The sequence below is a fragment of the Alosa sapidissima genome, chromosome 9, assembly GCF_018492685.1.
Source record: "Alosa sapidissima isolate fAloSap1 chromosome 9, fAloSap1.pri, whole genome shotgun sequence".
Taxonomy (NCBI): domain Eukaryota; kingdom Metazoa; phylum Chordata; class Actinopteri; order Clupeiformes; family Clupeidae; genus Alosa; species Alosa sapidissima.
Window position 1 is genome coordinate 36,369,342 of NC_055965.1, and position 12,116 is coordinate 36,381,457.

Consider the following 12,116-nt stretch of genomic DNA (forward strand, 5'->3'; position numbering starts at 1 on the left):
CAAAATAAACATGCAGTTTGCTATTTAAACATCCCACAACTCCTTCGATATTTTACAATAATATCCAAATGGTCATTACTTGACATCAGAAGTAATCGATACCTGTAATAGCCTTTGCCTATGCGAGGAGTCGGCAGCAGTAGGCCTATGCAGCATTCATATCAGACGAGCGGTAAAAAAGTTCAGCGAATATATTAGATACTGTTGGACTTCACATTTCTGACATGGTATGCTGCCAGTTCGCGGGGTAGGCTACATCAGACATGGAACTATATAAAATGCTTGGTTTTAAGGGGTATCTACCCCTTGCCCTTATCCCTACCCCTCGATCAAAATGGGAATTGAGATAGCCCTTCGTCTCACGTGCACGCGCAAAACTAAGGGGAAGGGGTAAGGAGTAAAATAGGGAATTGAGATCGGCCCCAACTTCTACGTGGATTAAGTTAATGATCGGGCTATAATAAAACCACACTTTAATAGTGGTTGGTGCAAACCGGGACATTATAGCTTCCTGACAGGCTTTTGTTGGAACTCAGGACACGCAACTCAAAATCGGGACTGGTCACCTTGTGTGCTAGCTTGGAGATTCTGGTCCTGGCCCATCTCAAGACCTGCTTACCACCCTACCCCCACTAGCCTGACGGGCCAAACCCACATCAAGATGTAGGGTCTGGGAACTCGCCATTGGCACTACTCAATCCGAGGGGCGGGATAAACGGTTGTCTTTCAAATTTCCTCTGCACGCAATAGGATAGCGCTACAACTCATGAGTCCCATGCGTTTTCCCACCAGCGGAGCTAGTTGATCAAACTTTTGCCCATTTAAAAAAGTTTAACTCTAATTGTGATTCTATGACCGCTGTTCGCCAGCAGCAGCATCCATCTTCATTGTTTTCAAGTAGCAGGGAATATGTAACCTGTGCATGTGTTTATTGTCCTGTGAATTGGAATATGTAACCTGTGCATATGTTTATTGTCCTATGAATCGAAGAATGCATAAGATGGGATAATAACAGAAATGTTTTTCATTTCCTACCTGAATATGATGTTGGTAGGAGCCTTCACTTTGAGTTGTATGATTATTACACAGAACTGAACTGTAATGAAATATTTGTTTGAAATGAAAATGTATTTTGTTTTGGCTACCTGGTACCTGTAGATGTGAGATATGCACCTGGCCTATTCCTGAGGGGAGGGAGGTTTTAAAAGGGTAGTGGGGAGGCCGGGAATTGCTTTTTGGGAGAGTAAACGTTTATCAGAGATTATTGAAATACACGCTGCATGCAGGTTATTCTCGGCACATTTCGTGCGAAAAAAGGATTAAACGCTTCTCTCGCTGGAGTGGCTACTGTCTGGGGAGAAATGAAGAAGCAGCGGGACATTTCGAACATTCAGGCCTTCGGTGTGGGCCTCCAGTTTATTTTTTGTGGATTTTTGATTACGGGACTAGTTGCGGTAGCGCTTTATATGACTTTGGGGTTGGTGCTGAAGTTTAAATGTACATGCTTGGACTGAACTACCGTATTTTCCGGACTATAAGTCACACTTTTTTTCATAGTTTGGCCGGTCCTGCGACTCAGGTGCAACATATATATATTTATATATATGTTTTTTTCCTCTTCATGAAACATTTTTTGACTGGTGCGACTTGTACTCCGGTGCGACTTATAGTCCGGAAAATACGGTATATATTTCTGTTTGGGGTAGGGGTTATTTTGTTCATTTTATGGGGTTTGTTACATGTATGAAATGAAATGAAATCAGTTAAGCGAGAGAGAAGAAGCATAACGTGACCGTGAAGTCTAAACGGCAACGAAACTTAAAATCAAATGACTGGTGTCTGAATTGTTTCCTTCTGAATTTAGTAGCGTTCATCTCTTATATAAAATATAGGGTTGAATTTACGCAGAACTGTCGCCGACTCTATACACAATGTGATTGGCCTGATTGAAGTTTCATTTTTCCAGCTCACTAGCTAACAAAGTTGCTAGACTACCCTGGCTGCGAATTATATTTGCTGCCGCTAGGGTGTGTCTAGATTTCTAGGCTACACCCTCACTGGACCCCTTCCGATTTGCCTACCGTCAGAACTTATACAGCACAGAGTTACAAGAGTTACAAATTCTGAATCTGCCTTGATAATTATTCTACCTTGTCTTTTTTTACTTTTTTTTACTACTTTTGCCTTTGTTTTTGCTTACTAATTATTCTTTATTTTTAAATGATTTTACCTTGTGTTTTATGTTTTCTTTTTATTATGATCTTTACCTTTTAACTATTCTTTGACTATATTGCCCTTCTATGCTTTTACTTGTTATTATTGTTTGGTTTGATTTATGTAAAGCACATTGAATGACCTGTGTATGAAATGTGCTATATAAATAAACTTGACTTGACAGAGGAAATAATGTGATGTACATCATAAATATGGAGTGATTATTGTGTCACTAGAAACTGAATTAATGTATGTTTGTAATTGTAAACATAAAAACAATTGCCATTAAATGTAATTTGCAAGTACCAGAAACTTTGATCAGCTCATAGGAATATGGTGAATTATGATAGAGATTACCATGTTATGCTGCTACACATTACCATATGCTAAATTATGATACCCATTACCATATTATGATAACATTATCATTTTATGCATCATGATACACAATAGTTCAGGTTAGACAGGTAGGGTCTCGTGGCAAATACTCAAGACCGTGCGGATGCGTTAGTTTTAGGCAACGTGTGTGCGCGAGTTTTCTTTCATGATACACAATACCATTTTATGAAACAATTACCATTTCATGATCAATTATGATACACATTACCATGTTATGATAGAATTAACATTTTATGAATTATGATGCACATTACCTTGTTATGCATTGTATAGTTTAAGTTATCATGTTGACCATCTGGTTGTAACTAGCTACCAATAAACACCCTATGCTACCACCATTGGTCCGTTATAAATGACCGTGACCATGGCAACAGCATATTTGGGTATAAGTTCCCACGGGGACGCAGGTTTGGGTCCAGCCCGGGTCATTTCCTGTTCCCACGGGGATGCAGGTTTGGGTCCAGCCCGGGTCATTTCCTGTTCCCACCACACACAGGGATATTTCTAAGAATTATGATACATTGATATATATATATATATATATATATATATATTTATATATTATTTATTATGATACACACCATTTTATGAATTATGATGCACTTTACCATTTTATGATTCACATTACCATGTTATGCATTGTGTAATTTATTAGTGACTACTAGTATTCACTAAATTAAACTACTTGGTGATCAGTGATGTTGACTGTGTACATCACATTGCACTTTTCGCCATTCTGGTTTCACTAGTTCGGCCGTCAGTATGATTGCTATGCTATCGTAGTGATTGCTATGAGTGTATAAGCAGAGACTTTCTAATGAGGAGACACAGCACTCAAAAAATCCTCCATAGAAATGCATGGGGCTAGTTTGTAACGTCTACATAGATCCCACCCCTTACTCAGCAAAACGTCGACATGTGAATACATTGTGCCAATCATATGGTGTGAACTCGCCACTGGAGCAAGATTGGTGTTATGAAGCCTTGCGCACACGCATTTTTTGCCAAATAGGATGCCCGATGAGTGCCCAAAAAGCGTTGCAATATGGCCGCCAAGTGGAGGGACTTTGGTATAAGCTAAACGCGTGTTTGGCATCATAGCTGGCCGTGGTCCTGGAATGCCTGAAGCAGAGATTGTGATAGAGCGATGGCCGCTTGCACTCCCTTGTGTAAGGAGGATGAGTAACTGGGCTTATCAGTGGAATAGACCTCTGAAGTTCGCCTACAAAAAAGCTGCCATCTTTGACATCCGGTATCTGGCGATTTTTCCTATGGGAAAATAACATGGGGATTTTGAATTATCACACCGGGGGCCTCATTTATAAAGCGTTCTTACACACAGATTTGCATCCAATCAAGAGCTGTACCTTGAAGACCAACTGAAGACGTTGCAGAAGTATAGAATGATCGACTGTATCAAATGCAGCACTTAGATCAAGGAGAACAAGAATCGACATTTTGTGATTGTCAGTTGCAATTCTAAGGTCATTTACAACTCTGACTAGAGCAGTTTCTGTGCTATGATTTACCTGAAACCCAAATTGATAGGCATCAAAAATAGAGTTTTGAGACAAGTAGGTGCAAAATTGCTTGTAAACAACCTTCTAAAGAATTTTGCCTAAGAAATCAAGTTAGAGATAGGCCTGTAACTCACAAGCCAGGGGGTCAAGGTTAGGTTTTTTTAGTAGAGGCATAATAATGGCATGTTTAAGGCAACCAGGGAATGTTCCAGATAGTAGGGAGGTATTGACAATTTGAAGTATGTCAGCAGCCAAGCAGCTGAAGACTTGTTTGAACAGCTTAGTAGGTACAGGGTCGAGGGAGCAAGTAGCTGAACCTAACTTTTGGACTACTTCTTCCAGCTCACTCAGATGGATTGGAGTTAGGGCTGGGACAACGCGTCGACGTAATCGATGACGTCGACGCAAAAAATACGTCGACGCAAAATATGAGCGTCGATTCGTCAAGCATAACGTGTGCTGCTAAATATTTTTAATTTTCCATATGTTGACTAATCTGTGGCTGGGCACCACGAAATCAAAACCGGCCACCACACATTGATGTTCTATGTTGTAGGCCTACTATTTAAATTAAGATAAGATAAAATAATTTCATTGAGCTGCACTTTTTACTCACACAGCCCGCTCTCTCTCGTAACGAGCCCGCTGCTCCTCCTCATACGCTCCTCCTCTGCATGTGCATTTAACAAAATATTCACGATTGTTGATGCCACATAGAAGCACTGCATAGAACACAGTGGGCTAAATTGCTATTAAATCCGCTTAGCATCGTGACCATGCTGCACAAATTTGTTCAAAACTGCTGCATTAAAGTTAAAGTAAATTCTGCTAAGGTCTTATCACAACATAGTACATTGAGGAGACTAAACTAAGTTAAGTTACAGTATGCAATCAAGCAGTATCTCAAAGCTAACGTTAGAATACTGTTTGGATGTCAAGTTTTGCATGCTTACTGCTTGCTGCTTGTATTCGTTACTCATGCAGGGCTCATTTTATTGACTCTGAATGTTTGCAAAATCCCAATGTAAATGGGAAAGTGTTTTCCAAGACTCAAAAGTGCTTGTCCAAAGGAGGAGAACAAACCGTTATTTGAACTAACTACGTTATGAATTGCATCCACACATCAGCAGCCTTTTAACTGTGTTAAACGTCTTAAAATGACAGGCACTCAATTAGACATACACTACTGAACTTTATTGAATGCTACCTCTGACTAAGAATGCATTACTTTGCACTTGTATAGTCTTTTATTTTGGAATCTTAAGAGCAATAAACATATATTGCAATGTTAAAGAATTCATGTTTTTTCATTCAGATATAATTTAAAGAATTCATGTTTTTTCATTCAGATCTATAGTTGCTATTAGTGAATTAATGGGGAGATAAACAAATCGAAATCGACTGAAAAAATGAATCGTTAGATTAATCGATGCATCGAAAAAATAATCGCTAGATTAATAGTTTAAAAAATAATCTTTTATCCCAGCCCTAATTGGAGTGAAGTTGTGGAGAGTCGCCTTACTATTGGGCAGAGGTTGGTGAGGAGGATGAAGAATGAAGAGATACTGCTCCGGATAGTTGAAATTTTTTCACTGAAAAACGTAGCAAACTGATTGCACTTCTCTTCAGTGTGGAGCTCATAGGGTATCAAACGAGGAGGATTGATTAGTCTGTCAATGGTATTGAACAGGACTTTAGAATTATTTGAACTATCTGATATAATCTGGGAGAAATACTGTCGTCAAGCTTTTTTTATTTCACAGTTGTACAATACATAAGCAATTGACTCTTATAGTTCATGAGGTCAACCTGTGATTTAGTCTTACGCCATTTGCGTTTATATTTGCAGCAGGTGCTTATTCTCTTAGAAGTCCTCCAGGGTGGCTTTTGTTTTCTTGAGACAGACTTAAGTTGCATTGGTGCGATGTTATCCATGATTTGTGTAACACAAGCATTAAAATACTTGACTAATTCATCACAGTCTGAGGATGGACCTATACTATCACAAATAAAATCAGAGAAATTCAAATTTGGGTTTGCAACAGAGACCTGACTCAGCTCATACTGTGACCCAGCAGCATTAATATAAGCGGTGATGAAATCCTTCGGAGTGACTTCCCCAATGTTGCATCTAAAAAATGTTTTTTGGCCAGATGTAAGTTTAGTTGGCCAGGCAACACTGAAGAAAATACAAAGATGATCAGAGATCCCAACATCTAAAGTACCAGTTATGGAGATGTCTAGGCCTTTTGAAATAACAAGGTCTAAAGTGTGACCATGATTGTGAGTAGGTACAGAAATGTGTTGTGTAAGCTAAAACATTGACAGCTGATCAGTGAATTGCATTGCATAACAGTCTGCTGTGTTATCAATGTGAATATTAAAATCACCACAAATGAGAATACAATCGTAGTTTGTCACAATAGTAGACAAAAACTCACCAAACTCAGAGATGAAACTTAGGGCCTGTCCACACGGAGACACTTTTTAGGTTAAACGCAGAGGTTTTGCTTCGTCTTGGCCGAGCGTCCAAACGAATCCTGTAAACGCACTGCCCGAAACCGCACTTTTCTGAAACCTGGTCCCAGAGTGGAGAAATCTGAAACCGTAGCCCGTTTGAGTCTGTTTAGACAGCGAAACCGCACATCCTGCTTGCGTATCGATGATGTCATCGCCACACCTCAGCTGCCCTGGACTTATAGTATTGCCTAACAATACTAGTTTTCATACATGACATTACCTACGATTACACTCAAGTGTTAAGTTAAGATAAATATCACAACTGATGCTGCGCAGCGCTGATAGCTTATGACTTGGTGGACTGAACACTGTTTTTCCCGGTGTTTTTTATGCATTCTAGCTACTGTCAGTGACGCGAGAGAACTTAAGTTATTAGGAAAGTGCGGTGTAAGTTTAGGCTACATTAATTTGTGCGTAGTTCCAGTGTCATTCATTTATTTATTTTACATGTCTTACAACATATATACATGCATTCACAGTCGAGTGAAATCAGATATAAGCATACAAAGACGCTTAGAACTCACGTTAAGCCGATGGTAGCACACTGAATGCGAATGCACGATTTGATGCAGGCAAAAGTATTGACTGTTACTAACGAAGGTTTTATTGCAATATTATAAATGTGGCGACAGAATAGCCTAGAACTTGGGTAAGCCTTGCGTTTAGTAGCCTAATTGCGGTGAAGGCCAAAACTAATGTGAATGACGGACTATCCCACAACCAAAGAAAGTAAAGGTGATTAGTAGGCCTACCTGCGTTAGCCAAATAAAGGACGGGACTGCACCCTTCACAAACCGTAAAATAAAGTTTATTAGTTTTACAGTTGGCTACAGTTGACAGTTCACCATCAGTCCACACAAACAATTCTGGTTTCCTTGCACTAGCCATTTCGCCGTAGCCTATTCTGTCTGTTTTTAAAGCGCAAGTTTTGGTGAATTTCTGTAAAGACACAGTGCCACCTATAGGCCTGGGGTATGAAGTAACGTGTTGAGTCGTGTTGAGATGGATCCGTTTGGACGCAAATATTCTTGATACGGTTCCAGGGAAGACGGAGGAAAAAAAGATCGGTTTGGTACGTGTGGACTAGGCCTTACTCTGTTCTGCGGAGGGTGGTAAATTGTGACCATTAGACAGGAGTTTGGTGGCTTCATTGCAATAGCTAGGTATTCAAAGGTGGAGTAAGTACCAAAATAAACATCCTTACAGGGTAACACATTGGAAAAAAGAGCTGCCACGCCTGCTTTCTGATTGGAGCGAAAGCAACGTGAGAAGGAAAAGTCGGACGGTGATGCTTCAAGAAGTTTATAATTGTCTGAGGCATTAAGCCATGTTTCAGTGAGAAAGATACAGTTCAGCTTGTGGGATTGTGATAATGTCATTTACAATAAATGTCTTCTTAGAGAGCGATCTAAACTTAACATTAAAGAGTGCCATCTGTAGGCAGGGAGAAGAACTAGAATTTTCTAGGTCACTAAGACAGGGTTGAGGGTTGATAGGGTTCTCTAGGTCTATAACATGATTTTGATCTTGGGCACATAGACACAAACTTGAACCTGTTTTGTAATCTTTTAGTGATTGGTAATCATACCAGATGTGTTTTGTAGAGATGTTTGCAGTTTTATTTTCTACCCTAGATGTTAGCATGAGCTCTTACCCTCTTGGGAGTTTAGTGAATGGTAATCATACCAGATGTGTTTTGTAGAGATGTTTGCAGTTTTATTTTCTACCCTAGATGTTAGCATGAGCTCTTACCCTCTTGGGAGTTTTGGGAATGGAAAGGGTCATATCATGTGGAGTTTATTTTTTTGTTTTGTCAAATAGCCGTGTAATAAGGAGTGTACTGACTAAGTCCTAAACGAAGTCTAGGGTTGCTAATATAGCGGATTAGTTTTAGACGTGCGCCCAGTGCACTCGAACATAGCAAACGGAGAGTTCAGTAATTGTTCCAATTATCTCGCAGGTTTATTTTACATCCATATCATACAGCGGCAATAACTTTAACTCATAATACATGTAACCAAAATAACAAACCGAATTGCTCACCACAAAGGCTAGGCACAAAGGCACAGTCGAAAACTGTTTGCTTCCTAAATTAGCAACACCTGTGTCTGCGTTTCCTGTAGGTTAAATGGCCTACCTGGGCTGACCCGAGGTCGGCTGAGCCACAAAGCCCCCTAGTGGCACTGAGCTAAATTAAATAAAATAATACAAAATGAATATGGCTCATACAAGGAGGATAAAGAGGTTTTGGTTGCCAAAACCAACCAAATCTCGTTGCTACTTGTAACTGTTTGGTAGCCAAGGGCCATTAATGTCTTGCACTGCTTTGTTTTATAGCCTTGTTGACGCCAGACCCTTCTCAATTGATGTTGCTGATGTTACACAATGTTGTCCAGCGTGCTTCTTTGTCTGAACCTAAATTGTATCTTCCTCTTTATTCTTTCTTTCAGAGGTGACCGCATCTCAGGTGTTCACTTGCTCCCTGTGTCCATGTTCTTACACGGCTCAGCTCTACCTCAACGAGCACATCAAGAGGAGCCACACGGACGAGTACGTGCGCCAGCTGAGGTCTGGAGAGATCAAACCAGAGACTCTGGCACCTTCTAGTTTTACTCTTGAAGGAAGTACCAAAACCCACCAGCGCATTCACACAGGAGAGAAGCCGTACCCCTGTCGTGAGTGTGACAAGAGCTTCAGCCAATTAGACCATCTCAAAACCCACCAGCGCACTCACACAGGAGAGAAGCCGTATCACTGCACTCAGCGTGGTAAGACTTTCACTGAGAGTGGTTCCCTCAAAACACACCAGCGCACTCACACATGGGAAGAGACTTACCACTGCACTGAGCGTGGCAAGAACATTGTCATGTCGTACCTAAAACTGAAGCTGTACCTTTAATGTCATGTCATTTTTGCTCATTGCACATTAATAAATCAACATTTGTTTTGAAAAAGTTTGTTGTTTATTTACAATACAATGTAACCAAGTCCGCCACAGGACATTATCCGGCCATGGCACAGTTCCATGTGGAGACTGAAGAAAAAGCCTTCAAGTCGATGTTCAACTTCAAAGTCAAAGTCACTTCAATGTTAGCCAACTCAAGACTTCAATGTTAGCCAACTCAAGACTTCAATGTTAGCCAACTCAAGACTTCAATGCCATCGTATACAACATTTCTTTACACAACAAAAACGGAGAGGATGGAGGCAGCAAAGGTAGGGGAGTCATTTCAGATGGGAAAGAACGAATTTACGAGGCTAAATGTATCTCCACACTGCATTGGTAGACTTCCGAGGGCCCTGACATTTAAAACGAGACATTGAGAACTTTGAAAAAGCACTGGTAGTTTACTTACAAGACGATTTATACAGACAGTATCTTCACGAAGTTTAGCGTTTGCAGCCATCTTGAATTTAGTCAAGATAAGTCGAGCGACGAGTAAGAATGAACAGGTATGATAAGGGATCAGATTCCAAAAATAATTCAGTGGAAATGCATGGATTCCAGTTTCTTCCAGTAGCAGCAACTGGAATCCATGCATTTTGGAGTGCAGGGGACAAGCCGAGATGGGCTATGAGACATACGTTCACACTCGGTATCATGTTTCAATACACTTTAGGTCAATATCACACCGGAATTCTCCTTTAAAACGAAGTGGGAGATGAAATTACCCAGGATACTGTGCGAGCTCACCGAGCCGGCCACGTTTGCCATATATTTTCGCAAATAAGCATATTAAAATTTCGAAATATGTTGGAATATGTTAGTTTGATGCACATCTGATGGGCTGTTGAGTTTTGAACACTAATGTTAGAAAATATGTCACGAAGCTATCTGACGATGTTCATGATATCTGCTGAGTGCTTTGAGAGAGTCTGCCCATCAAATAACGTTATATATCTGATCTGGGTAGTTTTGTCAATATTTAAGGTGTGTGTTCTGGCATTCACATGAACACGTATATCTTTGTTGATTAACCAGTCGTAGATAAACCAGCACAGCCCACACAACAATGACCGCTGTAACGGGCATGTTCCTGAATGAAAATAGTAGCAGGCTACTACCGGTAGACACGTCGGCGCTGCGCGTGACGTAGGTGAGCACGTTCGCTACGCTAACTTGCATATAGTGGTGTCCCAATTCATAGGGAAAGATCTTCACCTCCACTTCCCTTGTCGAGGGGGCTTTAATGTTGAGGGCAATCAAAACCAAGTGGAAGTTTTAAGGGGGGAGAAATGGGACGGGCCCTTACTCTTGCATAAATGTGAGACATCATTTTCGACCAGCCGACAAAAAGTTTCAATAAACATGTTTTTATTCTTAGGGGGCATAAACTTTGACTTCCCTTTAACCTTAACTTGTGTTTTTTCTGTGTTCTGACTCTCAAGGTCAGCTGTCTGGCTGGATGTTTGCTCACTGCGTGGTCTTGCCATGGGGGGGGGGGCTGCTGTGGACAGAGTTGAAGGTGTTAAGTTCTGTTTTGGTCCAAAGAAATCTTGAATTCTTAAAGTTCTGAAACATTTCTGAAGGCTGATGTAAACATCAAAATCTTTACACTGAGATGTAGGTGCAAAAGAGAGGCCTTTACCTATAGTGCTGATATGCAGGAGTCAGTGAGTTGCTTGCTGGAGATGTTTGTCACATTCGCTTTCCCCAACTCCTTGTCTGGTACATGGGTCCTCCATTTTGAGTGTTTTACTCGCCAGATTTTCTTCCTCTTCCTCTGATTGATGTCTTTTGGCCCTTGTGGGCCCGCTCTCCTAAAAAAGAAGAAGATCTTGCTCGGTCATTATGAGTGCTTGAATCAGAATCCCGATCCAGTGAAGAGAAAGAGGACTGCCTTTGAAAATGTCCAGATGGTGGTCTTCTCTGTGGAGCATCCTGGGAATTGGTGTTCTCAAGGTATCGCCATGTGTACTTTGTTTGACTTGTAGTCTTCTGTATCCCTCTCAAAGTTTGGGCTTTTTTTTTGGGCTTTCAATTCCTTTTCCATCTGGATTTTGTACTGTTCACACTCAATTTTTAGATCATCCAGCATCTTCTGATCCATTTTTTGAGACAATTCTTCAGTGATTTGTTGGATAATTTTACTTAGCTGGCTCTTTGTCTCTTCTATCATCAAGATCATCAAATCAAAGGAACATTTGTTTGTGATTTCACACCATCGATCACAGAAGGTCTCATTGTCTATGGTAGGGGCTTTTGTGATACGAAGGCCTCTATCTTTTTTTGTCTTAAATAATCACTTAGAGTCACTGCATGAAGATAAAGACGGGTTTCCTTATCCTGGAGGTGTTTTAAATCCTTCTTAAGGTGTTCACAGTTGCTGTTCACTATGGTGCATCATCAAACAGGGAATCTTTTAAAAATGATGCGGTCGTAATCTTCAGGAATGAACTCAAAAGTCTTACCTTCTTCCCCCATTTTGCTCAGTGCTTCAATTAAAATCCAAGGTATGTATG

General features: G+C 40.5%; 1 protein-coding gene across 1 annotated transcript in view; it reads left to right on the plus strand.

Annotated features, from left to right (window-relative positions):
• Nucleotides 1–9,222, plus strand: part of LOC121718888 (zinc finger protein 2 homolog) — a 28,425-nt gene extending 19,203 nt beyond the window's left edge. The window contains exon 5 of the mRNA XM_042104298.1: nucleotides 9,104–9,222. Coding sequence (XP_041960232.1) covers nucleotides 9,104–9,109 — 6 coding nt within the window. The 3' untranslated portion in view covers nucleotides 9,110–9,222. The remainder of the gene's footprint in view (nucleotides 1–9,103) is intronic.
• The last annotated feature ends 2,894 nt before the right edge of the window (nucleotides 9,223–12,116 follow it).